Below are 15,281 nucleotides of genomic sequence, written 5' to 3'. Positions count from 1 at the left end.
AACTCATAATAAACATTAATGTGATAATGGAGAGCCTGTGTCTCCTGCAGTGTCTCAGCCTCTCAGCAATCATGTACAACAGGCACCATCATTCTTACTAGCACACATACGTGCCATTTCATAGACAGGAAAACAAAGCAGCCGGACTAACTTGTTTCAGAACCTCACAGAAAAGGCCCCAAAGCCACAGCTCAAATTCTTAACTACTGTGCTCACGAGCCCATAATTTCATTGGCTACAGAAACACTGTCACTCCTTTCCTTTTTTCTTGAGACAGGGTTTCTTTGTAGCCCTAGCTGTCCTGGAACCCACTCTGTAGACCAGGCTGGCCTGGAACTGAGATCTGCCTGCCTCTGCCTCCCAAGTACTGGGATTAAGGGTGTGCACCGCCACTGTCCCAGCTTTGATGCAGTATTTCCTTAAGGTACAAAACACTTTTCTTTTATTTTCAACTCTATGTAGTGCTTTGACTCATACCTTTTAAGAATGAAACTAGAAAATAAACGCATAAATATAGTCTGTATGATTGAAACCTATTTAATACAACAGTTGATCTATAATCTCATACACGTTCTTAATGAGGTCTGCCAAGTTAAAAGTAAAATTTAGCCAGTTTGCTGTCATACATTCTAAATTAATGATTTCAGATAAAATGTACTTTCGGGTTAATTTTGATTAGTTTAAAACTATTCTACTGGCCATGGTGGCTCACACCTGTAACCCAGCATTCGGTAGGCTGGCTCAGGACTGCGATGAGCGTGAGGCCATCTTGGGTTATGAAGAAAGTTCTAGGTGAACCTGAGCTATAGTAGGAGAGTCGGTCTGAAGGATGAGAAAGGTGAAGCTCAGGGTCGGTGAGAGGGCTCAGCAAGCAGAAGCCTACTGCCAAGACTGTCCTCTCAACTCACGCCCACACATACACAATAAATAAAAACATAACTTAAAAAACTTAAATAAGCAGCAAAAACGTTTTAAATATTAAAAACCCACATTTCAATATCTGAAAAAGACATTGAAAAAATTCTTTAAAAAAATTCACATCAAAAAAATCAATTTTTCTACCCTAAAAACGAATAGCTTTTATAAATCCTATTATAATTAAAATGATTTAAACAGTAACAATTGCAATTTTTCATTTGCCTCACCACTGAAAAAAACTGTTCACATTTTTTCATAATAAAAAGTATATCAATATGAAGCAAATAAGTTAATTTATTCATTTTAAAAAGCCTATCAAACTCCACAAGGTGAGACTTTCCTGGAAATCGGGCTCTGGAGCAGTGCTCTCTGACACCCGCTCCGGGTACACTGCCTAGCATTAACCCCAGTCCTCATGCAACCCCCAATTAGCATTTATCAGGACAAACACAGTCTCGTTACCTTCCTCAGCTTCCAGCTCTTCCTCCTCCTCCTCGTCTTGCTGGATGTCAGTAACTGCTGGACAGATTCACATATTAAAGCCATGACAACATTAAGTGGTAAAACAAGAACAGAGCCGACGTGAGCTGAGCAGTGGTTACCACAGATCTCAGGAAAAGCAATCACTGAGTGACCCAGGAAGCCCTGACAAAGCTCCTCCACGGCGGCGGAAGTTTGGTTTTTGCCTTGATGGAGTTTCATGAGTTTCATGGAGCTCTGCTATAAATCTCCATAATTTTGTCTTTGATTTTTGCCTTTTTGTTTTGTTTCACAAAAACATTTTCTCTTTCTTTCTCTACCTCTGTCCCATCCCCTTCCCTCTTTGAAGAGATAATCACCCAAACCTTGTAGCTCTAGTTACAGTCCTAATGTAACAGATATCTGGAAGGACCGTAGATTCCCAGCCAGCATCGCCAAGTCTGCTATATTCTGATGGAAGCTACTCTTACTCTGTAAGTATGACTAAAAGCTAAAATACAATTAAACTTTGAATTAAAAAACAAAACTGTGCTCTCTTAGTGAAAACTAGGTGCGACTAACAGTCAGCCGTGAGACTCGCCTGGCTTCTCCCGGGTCTGTGGGATTATGCCACTCTTATCCTTGATAGGAAGCAGGTGGATCACCTCCTTTTCTGGCGCAGCTTGCAGAGTTCTTGGCACCTTTTCATATTTCTCTATCACACTCTCATGCTTTCGTTTCTTGACGTGAACAGGTTCACTGCAGGAACAAAGCTCAATTTCAGTTTTAAAGGGCACTGTTCAAGCTGGGTCTCCACTGCTATAACAAGCATCGGACACCAAAGCAACCTGGAGGGGACAGGGCTCTGTTCATCTTACAACTGTCCACCATGAAGAGCAGGAGCTCACGGAAGGCACTGAGGCAGAAGCTAGGGAGGAGCAGTGCTTTCTGGCTTGTTCAGGTTTTCTTACAACGCCCAGGATCACGTGCCAAGGGAAGGCACTGCCCACCGTGGGCTGGGTCCTTCCACATCAAACTTCATTCAAGAAAGTGTCCCACAGGCTTGCCTATAAGGAAGTGGTTCTCAACCTGTGCTTTGCAGCCCTCTTGACAAACCTCCATCTCCAAAAATATTTACGTTATGATCATAACAGAAGCAAAGTTAGTTATGAAGTAACAACAAGAGTAATTTAATGGTTGGGGGTCACCACAGCAGGAGGAAGGTATAAAAGGTCGCACGAGGAAGGTGAAGAACCACTGCTTCTGGTCAATCTGGTGGAACGTTTTCTCAAGCAAGATTCTCTTTTTTTCAGATTACTTTAGCTTGTGCAAGCTGACAAAACAAACAAACAAACAAACTAACTAACCAACACAAGTACCTACCATTTACAAAGTCTATTGTAAACTAGGGAAGATGATACATGCCTATAATCCCATTATGCTGAAAGCAGAAGCAGGACTGTCAGTCACAGTACACCTTGGGCTACACAGTAAGAACATGAATCTAGTATGTATTGGGCCCTGGGTCTAATGTCCAAAAACCACGATATTAAAAAGTCAGAACCACACTTGTAACACTGTAATTCAATCATAACTCAGATGAACTATTACCTAGAAGAAAGATCTCTCGTGAGGAAAGATGCCTTTTGTCCTAAATCTTTCATCAGCTGTAAGTCTTCCTCATCCATCATATCTAAAGGGAGGGCTTCTTCCTCCTCTTCCTCTTCCCTCTCGATCCTTTTAACTGTTCCACCAAAAAGAAAAACAGAAGCATTAGAATTGGGCATTTTTCTACACTATTACCTGCCCTCCCCCCAGTACTCCCAACAAAGACTGGGTGACAACTGTTTTCCAGGTAAAGGATCTAGCATCTTCGTATCTGATTCCTGAAATCTAAACATAAATGTTTCCATGTATTCTGAACTGTGTCTCTGGGCATCTAAGAACCAATGGCTGAGTCCACTAGCACCTTCTCATCTCCAATGACTGCTGTCTCCAAAGGCCAGGCCCCAAGCCTTGATGCTCACTCTGTGACCACAGCCTTCTGTCCTTCTAGTATCATTCGGTTACTTCCAGTGTACTGTCTCACTAACTACGTATACAGACTTTATTCCTTCAACCTCTTGCTGTCCTACACACCAGTGCGCTCTCCTTTTACTCCCTCGCTTACACAGCATGTACCACCTCACCCACCATCCTGCTAACACACTTACACTGCATGATTAACACCTCACCCAATCCTGCTAACACACTCAGACTGTATGGTAACCCCTCACCCACCCTCATGCTAACTCAGACTGCGTAGCAACACCTTACCTACCCTCCTGTATCACACTCAGCAACTTTTCCTTCTACATTTAAGGCACACATGTTTATCAAACCCCAACCTGACTCGCATAATTCTAACTTCTCTATCTGCTCATCTCCCTTGTTCCTCTTTACTCCAATCTTTATTTTTATATAAATACATATAAGTATATGTTAAAAAAAAAAAAAACAAGTGTCTGAAACCCTTTTGCGTGCAGAAGATTCAACTGTGATCAAAACGAGCTTACTGTCTTCCCTAACCAAACTCCCCTTCCTCAGAGCACTAAGACTGAGAAATACTGCTATAAAAACACTGCACAGAAGAAAACTACTATCTACTCTAAAGTCCATTCCTCAAACCAGAAATTGCTGTGTTTTGTTGACTGGCCTTTTCTCTTCCACTGAATCCCTTTTTCTCGTCAGTCATTATACTTCTAACCCACTCACCTGCCTCATTTCTCAGTCATCCAAGGACCCTGGCCTCCTACTTTAGTAGGAAAAAAAAAAATCCTTCAACTTTTTCATATCAGATTCAACAGTGTGTGCATCTGCCTTCTTCCTGTATTCAGCCCTCTCTGACACCTTCACTTAAAATCAAGGTTGCAAAATTAAAGAAATCATTTGCTTTTCCTTTGTTAAGGAACTACTAGCATATTACTCTATTAGATAGAAGAGATCTCTAAAGTATCTAATCATCTAATTCATCTTTTCTTGGTTGGAGAGAGATTGAGTGACCAACCGAGACAACATGGCTAGCAACAAAAATCAAGACAAGAGTGCACACTCCCTGATTTCCAATCAAACGATCATCACCCGTCACCCCTCACGATGCTGCCTCTGGGTCAGACGACATCAGGGTTAAGAGAAGAGCCCGGCTACTGAGCAACAAATGGTTACGTCAGCTTGAGAACGTTCCTGGCTTTAAAATGGCCCTGTTCTTTTCCTGCTGTGAGGAGCTGGGGCTCTTAGGTAGTTCAACCAAACAACCCAGACAATTACAGCTGAATTTTGCCCCAAGTCTATGAGTAGAAAGAAAACCACAAGTTTAGAAAAGGAAGTACCTACTGGCAGCATGGTGAAGAACGGTGCAAAAACCAAGCATGCTTACCTCAGCTAACTCTCAGCCAACGGGAAGCTGGCAGCCCTGACAGGTGACCTGAAATTTACACAGCTACTCTGAGCATCTCCCAGGTGCATTTTCAGATCTGCTGTCTACACCAACTAAAAGCAGAAGCTAGCTTTCTCACAGTGCATATGATCTTGAAATGTTTTCTCATACTGATGGTGGTAAAACATAAAGCCTTACTCAGACCTATCAAGATCTGAACACAGGGCGAGTGGTCACTAGACAACAAGTAACTTCCATGGAGAATATTTCAGAATAACTCATGAGAACGAGGGTAAGTGAACACTTCCATTACCTGGTCGTTTGCTCCTTGGGTCCTCCAGTGGGATGGGTTTTTTAGACACGGCATCTTTTACAGCTTGCCTTAGTTTCCTCTGCTCTTTTCGGTACTTCTTGATGGTACTTTGTTGTTTAAATTGCTTATTTTTCAGTTTGTTTTCAAGTTTCACTTTACTAGTTTTTATCAATTTGCGAAAGCTTGGGACCTGCTTTTTATTTCGTCTCTAGAAAACAACAACAGAAGAGACACTATAGCTAAGAAATTTAAATGAATTCTGAAATCAGGTTAAGGAAAACACTTTATACATTAAACAAGACCAGTTTCACAAATGTCTCACAACCATGAATCCCTGTGTAAGAACCAAAAACCAATATAGGGCAGTAAGCAATCCTACAGAATGGTACAAGAGGCTCAATTACTCAATACAGGATTCCCCTGTTATCTGAAGCTCACCTATGTAATCTAAAAAGAAAACCATTATGAATCTCGTATCTTATGACAAATGGGCACTCACAGCAAGTCTAACACTTGTACTGTAACACATTCAGAGCAAAATAATGGATTCCTTTTACAACTGACACTTACGTGATGTTTTATTATTTACAGAGCACTCAAACTTCCCAACCACCCTAAATAATGATCCTCACATAACTCATAAAGAAGCGAAGATTGAAGAAGTTATTCCAACTCTCTCGCTGATAAGTGCTTTGTAATCCAAATCCCAAGACTACTTCTAAACTCCCTCTCTCCATCGGGGAAAAATCACCAGCCTTCCTAGCTCCGTAAACTTCAAGGGGGAAATAGGCTCTCTTCGGGTCCAGTGACTCACAAAATAGGTTCAAGGAAGTTTGGACTTGCTTCTCGTGTAGAAAAGGGGTTCGAGAGACAGTCTGGAAATGGAAAAACCCTTCAGCCTGACATCCTTCCGATGCAGGGCTCGGTGCTGGCCCTGCTCCCTGAGGCCTTGCTTGGGCATAGTGGGTGAGGAATCAAAAACCCCAGTAAGGTCCCGAAGTGGAAGGTGCACGGCGCCACCAGGGACTTCAACCCAGGCCACCGCCCCCTACACCAGAGTCAAAACCTAAGGGAAAAATAAGCCAGGCAGAGGGAGGGAGACCCTGTCAACCCGAGCAATGGGACCGGGGTTCCGAGAGCACTCACCGCCTTCATCCTTAGGTCTGCAAGGAGTACCACGGACAAGATCACCCGGACAGAGGGACACGCAGGAGGCCGGTGGAAAAGACACACGTGCCCAAAGCGCAACCTTTCTCAAACCGGAAGACGCTTTCAGGCTCTCCCCTTTCTGCCGCCGGAAACGGGGGGCGGGACTTCCTCTCCGGGCGGCGGCGCGAGCTCCCCCTGGTGGCTCTTTTCTCGCGCTCAGGCGCTCACACGCTGACTCGGGTGGGAATCGCTGCGACTGAGGACGAGCCAGCGACCCGGCTGAAGGACTCAAACAGGTTCCGGCCAGGATTCCTTCTAAGTCCTAGAGAAGACTAAAGGCCAGGGCTTGGCGTTTTTATTCGCCTGCATCTTGTGGCTCCGCCTGTTGCGGTTATTCGTCTTCTGGGTCTTCTTAGAGGGCGACTGCAGCTTCTTTATTGAAAGCCAAACTTCCACAGGCACTGGAGCTTCGTATGGAATGATGAAAGATTTCTCACTACCTACCACCAAACTTAAATCCACACTTACGTGGTGGAGCACATCTTTAATCCCAACACTGGGAGGTAGAGGTCTGATCTACGAAGCCTAGTCTGCACAGTGTAGACCCTGTCTAAAGAAAAGGTCCATGGTGTTACTGTGGAATCGTTTTTCTTTGGGTTTAACCATTATATGATAAAGTACTATATTGGTGAGACTTGCAGAATTAGGATTCTGTTACCTTTCGATAACGATACTGTTTAGTAATTCTGACTGAGTCGTTAACTCTTATAGGAAGATTTAAGCATTTCAAGAATATGTTTTTCAAGTACTTGTCTCCCAAAGACCTTTTCCTAAATTTAAAATCAAAATAAAACACTGGGCTAAATTAAAAAAAAAAAAAGTTCATCACAAAAATGAGCTTGAGGCTATTAAAGGTTTTTTTTTCTTTTTTTAATGTCGTTATTTGACTGACCTCCAACTCAATATGCTCCTGTCTCAGTCTCCCAGGTACTAATTACAGAGTAGAGCCACCACCAAGCCCAGGGTTAAGCTATCGTTGTTGAGCATAACCCTGACACAGTTGGCCTCACAGTCCTGAGCTGGTGAGATAAGCCGGAAGAAGCCCAGAGGACTCTGAGGTCATGAACAGTGGCGTTTTTACAGACTAAGAAAACTAGTCCTTTCTGTTTTTTACCTCAGAGGGAAAACAAAAAACAAACAAACAAACAAACAAAACCGCCTTCTATTTGGCACCATCTTTCCACTTCCCTTCTTTCTCCCCGTTCTCTCTCCTTCCACACCCTGTCTTGGAAACAGCAGAGCCTGTCTCACTGCTAGATTACTTCATCACACAAATTGAAAACATCAGCCTGTGCTCTTTCTTACCACGCCAGTGCCTGAATTCCTTCCCAAACATATCAACAGTTACTCCCATTTCTTCCGCTTGCCTCTGGTTGTTCCAAGGATGAGGCATCTCCATTCCTACTTAAAACTAACTCCTTGTTTCTTACTCTTCGGTCAATCATCTTGCCCTCTGCCTTTCCCTAGTATTTCCTTCCCAGTTAGCCTCTTCCCATAGAGCTCGACACTATTTTTTTTCAAATGTTTTCTCCTTTTAACTCTTGTCTTTCTCCTTCAAAGGAAAATCACCATCCTTGTGTTTCCACATCTTCTTCTCTGTTATAACCAACTCTGTGCTAGCCTTTTATGTAGGAGTGTCTGCCTACATGTATGCATGTGCACCACCTTCACCTGGTACAGCTCAGAAGAGGGGGTCCCGTCCCTTAGAACTGGAGTTACGGATGGCTGTGAGCTTCTGGGAGTTGAACCCTAGCCCTCTGCAAAAACAAGTACTCTAGACTACTGCGCTATTTCTCCAGCCCCCTGTGCTAGTTTGTTGTTGTTGTTGTTGTTGTTGTTTATTTGTTTGTTTTTGTTTTTAAGGAACTGCATCTTATTCTTTGCCCATTTTACATCTAAGTTTATAATCAAGTAAAATCTTTGATTCATTTTAAAACAGCTTGCTGCCTCACTGCCTCCTGTGTTGAAATCAAACAGCGTTTTGTTTGAAAGCAAATTTGAAAGTGGAAGCTTTCATGACTCCTGCTTACTTCATCTACTCAGCTTCTTGATCGATCATGTCCACGCTTGTTATCACCAATTTACCTAGCCCGCTGTCAAGCCTAATTTATGCTTGCTTCTCTTCTTGGCTTACTCTGAGCTTTTCTGAATACAGGTAAGTAGGGATCAATGGTCTGTGCCAAACAGCACTGAAGAAGTGGTGCTGGAAGGTTCCTTTGAGTCCTTTGGGGAGATATGTTCACCCATGTGGATATTCGTGTGATATTCCATTGAAGCTGGTCACAGGAAGAGAACCAAGAAGCCCCAAATTGTAGTTTTCTCCTAAGTATACACAGTGTTACAGTGTTTCCCTCTTTAGCCTCTGTGTTAATTGGCTACATTGGATGCTATTTTCTCTTGTCTTCTCTTTCTCCCCTCCCCCCACATCCCTCTCTGCCTTAGAATATGGGTGGCCTCAGCTCTCCCAGCCATCTCTTTGCCAGGATCTTCTAGTCCTTCTCTCTCAAGGGTCTTCAATGCAGGAGATATATTCTTTGCAGGATTATTCATAATTGCCAAATTATGGAATCAGCCCAGCTAATCATCATCTTATGAATGGATAAAGACAATGTAGCTGAGGTTAGTGGCACAGAGCTATTATCCCACCTACTCAAGAAGATCAGGCAGGATTGTCACAAGTTCAAGGTCAGCCTTGGCAACTTAATGAGACTTCTCCAAAATTTTTGTTTAAGATTTGTTTTTTGAATGTATGTACACGTGTGTATATGCTTCACGTCTGTTGGTGTCCCTGGGGTCCAGAAGAGGGAGTCGGATTCCCTGGAGTTGGACTTACAGGTGATTATGAGCCACCAGACATGGGTACTGAGAACTGAATTCTGCCCCTCTGGAAGAGCGACAAGCACTCTTACCCCTAAGCCATCCTCCAGTCTCATGTCTCAAGAAAATCTTAAAGTAAAAAGAGAATTGGGTATGTAACTTACTGGAAAAGTGCTTGCCTAGGCTTAATACACACACACACACACACCACAGAAAGAAAGAATGGAAGAAAAAGGAAGGAAGGAAGGAAAGAAGGAAGAAAGAAAAGAAAGAGAAAGAGTAAATGTCAGACCCCTCTCAGCCCAGAGAGGATAGTGGTTTAAGCACAGAGTAGGAATCTGTGGATGGCTTTAAAATCTGAGGGTCTCTGGGCTTTCTAGCTCTCTAACTATACTGACATGCTGATGATAACTTAAAAAAAAAAAGTCCTTAAAACTTTCTTGCTCTTTCAGAGGGGGGAAAAAACCCTGCTGGCTTAGGTGATTAACACCCACACCTGCAGCCTAACGGGAGGATTAAGCAATATGGCCTTTGTTCTATCTCAGCCCGAACTGCTGGGCTCTAACTTTCAGTCTGCTAGTCAGAAGACACAGAAAGAAAAGGGGACACTTAGAGAAGTGGTTATGGAGTTTATTGCTAAGTTGCAAAAAGTTTCCTATGAAAGCTATCTATGGGGAAAAGCAGAAAGATCCTAAGTGGGGAAAGGGAAAAAATTATTCTAAGTGGGAAAAGTGAAAAAGTTTCTACTCTTAACTGGGGAAAGGCAAAAAATTCTTCTCTCTTCTTTATCTTCAGTTCTTATACATCTTTCAGAATACATGATCACATGTTACAAAGGTCATCACAAGTTCCCACAAAAAAATCAAATCATAAATTGAGATAGAAGTTTACAACAGAGAATGTTTACATGCACATCCAATAGGAGTAATTGTCTGGCCAAACACCCATCACCTGTCTCAGCGCCACAGGTTCACTGAAGGTTTAAAACCATAACTAAGTTATTAGTGAAGTTTCGTATAGGTAAACCCAGTCAATATTTTATCTTCTGTCCTTCCACCTATAATAAATCGTTAGTTCCCTTTTTTACGACCTTTGGTTAATTGTTTTACAACCTCTTGGAATGTGTTCTGAGTAGGAGAAATCCTGGTTATCATCTAAGAGCAATTAACTAGTGACACTTGGGAGATTGGCAGAGTTCTCATTGTAGTTTTGATTATCAGAAAAGGGCCTAACAGCAGTCTGCTATCAAAGAGCTTAATAATCACAGATAGAATTTTAGGAATTCTTATAGGATCATCATTAAGACTTAAAAAGTCACCTATTTGTCTAAATAGCATCACTACAAGACAGTACATCTTTGTGGATCTGCAGAGATCTGCTTCAAAGGGGTGTGGTTCTACTTAGTACTGTTATATCACTGTTTAATAATTGTTTAATAATAACAGGAAAAGCATATTAATAGCAGGAATCTTCCCTAAAATGAATACCTTTAGCCTTGCTTAATAAGGGCACACCTGTCGCAGATTATATAACAATCCTCTGAAGCAGGCCATTTCAGGATGATCACCTGCTATCTTGTCCCATTATGGCTCCTGACATAAGGAAAGAAAAGGAAAAACAAACGTATATGGAGCAGTAGTCAGGTATGAAGAATGAAATTATAAGCCTAGAGAAAAGACTCAATAGATGAGAGCCCAGACTGTTTTTCCAGAAGACCTGGATTCAATTCTCAGCACCCACACGGGAGCTCCCAACTGTCTATAACTTCTGTTCTAGGGGATCTAAGACACATACACATAAAATAAAAATAAATATTAAAAAAAAATGAAGGAAGCCAGGCAGTGGTGGTGCATGCCTTTGATCCCAGCACTTGGGAGGCAGAGGCAGGTAGATTTCTGAGTTCAAGGCCAGCCTGGTCTACAGAGTGAGTGTTGGGGTTTTGTCTAAGCTCCACCCCACACCTACCTGGACAGCCAGAGCTATACAGAGAAACCCTGTCTCAAAAAAAAAACAAAACAAAACAAAACAAAAAAAGACGAAGGAGAAATGAAATTATATTATTTTCAGTAAAATGGTTGGAACTGGAGATCATCATATTAAAATAAGGTATGCTCAGAAAAATATCATTTTTCACATATTTAGAATCTTGAGATTTAAGGCATTAAAGTAGAATTAAGATTAATTGGGAGGGAGAGGGAACAAGTGGAAGGGATGGAAAGGTAAAAGGAGTAAATATTACTAAACTGTGCTATATTCATCTATGAAATGTCAGAATGAAACTGACCATTTTGTGAAAAGCATGTACCTTAATAACAAGAAGGTAGAAATTCCATCAGCCACCAAACGGGTCAGAAATCAGACACCAAATTTCCCCTTCAGCGGTGCTGATTACAGACTTCTGATCTCTGAAACTATGAGAGAATAACTTTCTATTGCTTTAAGTCACTAAGTTTGAGGTAATTTGTTAGAGCAGCCAAGGAAGACTAATAATGCTAATATTTATGCCAATGTCCTTGGAGATCGGACAACACTTCATTGTGCAAAGGTTCACGAAACGATTGAGCACAATCTACAAACAGCCCACTCACAATCACACTACCAGGGTCCTTCTCTTTCTGGTCTCATCTTTATACCATAAAGGTAGCTTCTGGACTTACCTTCCAAAAATTTATTTACACCCAAGTGCTGTATTCTCTCAACATTACTAAGGCTACAAGACTAAAATCAAGGCATTGACATAGTCGGTTCCTCTTTAGGGACTCATTTCTGACACAGTTAGCAACCCTTGACAGCTCTTAGCTTGTGGATACTCCAGGCTGTGCCTCCATCTTTATTAAACATTTCCCCTTTGTCTCTGTGCCTTCATATGGCTGTCTTCTCTTATAACATTTTAACTGGATTAAGGGCACAACCTAATGACCTGAAATTAAAATGATTATTCTGCAAAAGCCCAATTTCTAATAAAGGTTACATTCAATTAGAATTGTCAACATCTAGTGTTGTTCTCCCTGTGCCTGCAGAGGACCTGTTTCAAAACCAGAAATCAGCGATATTATTGAGCCCTACGTACTATGTTTTCCCTATGAAGACATAAGGATTATCAGTTGGGCACACAAGGAAAATAACAGAATAACTAATAATATATTAGAACAGTATAACAATATGCTGTCATAAAAATTATATGAGTATCATCTCTGAAGTGGGAGGAGAAACTACAGATGACTGGAAACTGCTGTGTCCTCTCTGTGAGAGGGAGGACATCTCATGCTATAACTAAAAATGCTTTTATGATTCCTCATATATATGCCTTGCATACAGACCTCCAACCTTCCCACCGTTCCTGGTCCCTGCACGATCCACTTTCCCCACAGATTTGTCTGACACATTCACATGTTCCTTTTGTGATCTACCACGATTAACCAGGGCCATCTGTGTGCTCAAGAGTTTGTGGCTCCCTGCTGGAACCTGGTGGGCTCAGCAGAGGGTACCCAGCTAAAGACAATGATCTAACCTCTTCCAGAAACTTTGAGAGCCGTGTGCTCTGAAGTAAAAGGGCCCTGTGAGCCCTCTCCTTTTCTTCCCGGGCTGGTCCTAGGGCTGGCACCTACTGCTTAAGTGAGTTAATGAGTATCAAGCTGTGAGATTGGAATTCAGAGTCAAACCTAAGACAACTTGCATACTTCCACTTATTTAAGCACTTAATGTTTCCAAACTAACTTATTTTCTCTTATTGTCAATAATCTTATGAGATGAACATTAGCTCCATTGAATTGATTTTTTTTTCTGTGTAACCCTGGTTAGCCTTGAATTTGTAACAATTTCCCTTCCTTAGCCTCATGAGTGCTGGTATTCTACGTAGGAGTCACCATAGCACATTAATTAACTTTTAGTTAAGAATCAGGACATTAGGTATTACACTGGATTACAAATTCAGCTGGGAAATGTGCCAGTCTCATTAGAGAGAATAGTTTGTCAGCAAAAAGGAACCAAATACCTTTCTCAATCTGCAATAATGTAGGCAAGGGAAAAATTAAGTGGAGATTTTTCCTAAGGTCATGATATTTGTTCTTTCTCCTTTAATATTTGTGTTGATAAACTAAACTTCGATATTTCCTCATTGCATACTTGCTTGGGCAGGTCAGTGCCGCTCTCTATTCATTGGTTTTCAAAAATCCCTGGGGAAGAGAAGGTCATTCCAAGCACAAAGTCATGAGCAGTTTCTGAACAACCCTGAAGCAAACACAACTTCATTACCCTCCCCTTTGTACCAGACTCTGCTAGGTACTGTCTGTGACAGAATGTCTTTCAAGCAAGGATGTATTGTCAGCAAGTCTTCACTCTAACATTGCTAACTTAACTCTGTTAAGTATAGTTGATCCAGGAAGACATTAAAGAGTAAAACTAACATCTAAGGTGTCAGCATCTTTCTGATAATCCCACAATCCACCTCTGCTTCTTCTAATGCACTCGCTCTACACCTATCATCAAACAGAAGTCCTTGCTCGGGTTATAAGTTAGGAAATTGGTCTATTCCCGGCTTATTCATGGGTACTCTGACGATCAGCTTTGCTGGTTCATGGTTTTAATGTTTTCCTTTATTTTCTAAGCATATGCTATTAATTGCATTTAAAATTCACTTTAACCAATAAATGGATACATAAATAAAACATACATCTCTACAATATGTCAAACAGAAAGAAAGACCTATGTCTGAAGAATTTCTTTAACCTATAGGAGAAGGAAGAAGAGGAAGAGGAAGAAGAGGGGGAAGAGGGAAAGTAGTAGCTTCTTAAGTACTTTTAGAACTTCGATTAACGACATTTGTTTACTTAACCATTCATTTATTTTGGTGTGTGTGTGTGTCCTGTATGTGGAGTTTAGAGCAAAACTTGTGGGAGTCAATCTTCTACCATGTGGCTCCCAGAGATGGAACTCAGGTTGTTGGGCTTGCAGCAAGCATCTTTTTCCCACTAAGCCATCTTGAACCCATTTAAGACTTTGCCAAAATAAAAGGGACTTAGTAGTCTTGAGAAGAGCAAAATATGGGGCGTGTGAGCCTGGAGACACGGCTCAGTGTTTAAGAGCACTTGTTACTCTTCCAGGGGATCCAGGTTCAGTTTCCAGCACACCCATGGTGTGTCACAAACATGCAACGCCAGTTCCAGGGGATCTGAGGTCCTCTTTTGTTTTCCACGGGCACTAGCCATGCGTGTGGCACACATACATACATACATTCAGGCAAAACATGCACACAAACATGAAATATAAATAAATCTTTAAGATTTATATGTGAAGTGGAGAAAGGGAAAGAGACAAATAAGAGGCCACAAAACAGCTACACTTTAAAATTCATACGATGATTTAGTGTGTCAGTTCTGGTAAGTAAATTATGTATTAAATCATCACTTTAAATACTAACAGATGTTTATATTTCACACTGTTTCTGTGGGTCCCATTTTTAAGAATGGCTTATCAGGCTTGTTCTGGTTACAGAGATTGTAATCAAGATCCCTGTCAAAGCTGTGGTCATTTGAAGACTTTAGTGAGTGGGGCACAAAGATCAGCTACCATTCTGACTTTTATGGCTGTAGCAAAAGCTTCAGTTTCTCTTTTGACTGTCTTCATGACAGAGCAGCTGACTTCTCCTGCTTTGTCCACAAAAGAAGGAGGAGGAAGAGGAACAGGAGGAGGAGGAAGAAGAATAGCAGGAGGAGGAGGAGAGGAAGCATTCAAGTTTTTAGACCCAGCGGTGGGTGTCATTGTTTTGCCATTCTCAGTCAGAAGTCAGAAGTGAGTCCTTTACTCTAGACTACACTGGGGGTGGGGGGGTGGGGGGGTGGGGGGCGGGGGGTGGGGGTGGGGGATAGGGTAATGTGATTCTTGAAGGGATAACAAAAATTGAGGATTTTGGGCTAGGTGCATAAGGCAGTGTTAGAGTACTTTCCTAGTATATGCTAGACACTGAATTGGATTCCCTTCACACAAAATAAGTAAGCAAGATAAAATTGAGGACATTTAAAAAGTAACACTTAGCCAGGTGGTGGTGGCTCAGGCCTTTAATCACTGCACTCGGGAGGGAGAGACAGGTGGATCTCTGAGTTTGAGGCCAGCCTGATCTACAGAGTGAACTCCAGAACAGTCAGCCTTACA

At 41.8% G+C, this 15,281-nt stretch overlaps 1 protein-coding gene across 2 annotated transcripts in view; it reads right to left on the bottom strand.

Moving 5' to 3' along the window:
* Noc3l (NOC3 like DNA replication regulator) overlaps window positions 1-6,886 on the bottom strand; it is a 36,333-nt gene extending 29,447 nt beyond the window's left edge. The window contains exons 1-5 of one of the 2 annotated variants that reach the window (XM_052186455.1): window positions 6,252-6,886; window positions 5,106-5,313; window positions 2,989-3,121; window positions 1,979-2,136; window positions 1,381-1,437 (exon numbers count right to left, since the gene is read on the bottom strand). In XM_052186455.1, the coding sequence (XP_052042415.1) occupies window positions 1,381-1,437; window positions 1,979-2,136; window positions 2,989-3,121; window positions 5,106-5,313; window positions 6,252-6,260 (565 nt within the window). In that variant the 5' untranslated portion in view covers window positions 6,261-6,886. The remainder of the gene's footprint in view (window positions 1-1,380; window positions 1,438-1,978; window positions 2,137-2,988; window positions 3,122-5,105; window positions 5,314-6,251) is intronic. The other variant, XM_052186462.1, reaches the window with a different exon arrangement.
* Between the last annotated feature and the right edge of the window lie 8,395 nt (window positions 6,887-15,281).

The sequence above is a fragment of the Apodemus sylvaticus genome, chromosome 1 (genome assembly GCF_947179515.1).
Source record: "Apodemus sylvaticus chromosome 1, mApoSyl1.1, whole genome shotgun sequence".
NCBI lineage: Eukaryota > Metazoa > Chordata > Mammalia > Rodentia > Muridae > Apodemus > Apodemus sylvaticus.
Note: the sequence above shows the minus strand (reverse complement) of the source record. Positions and strands in the feature narration are given on the sequence as shown.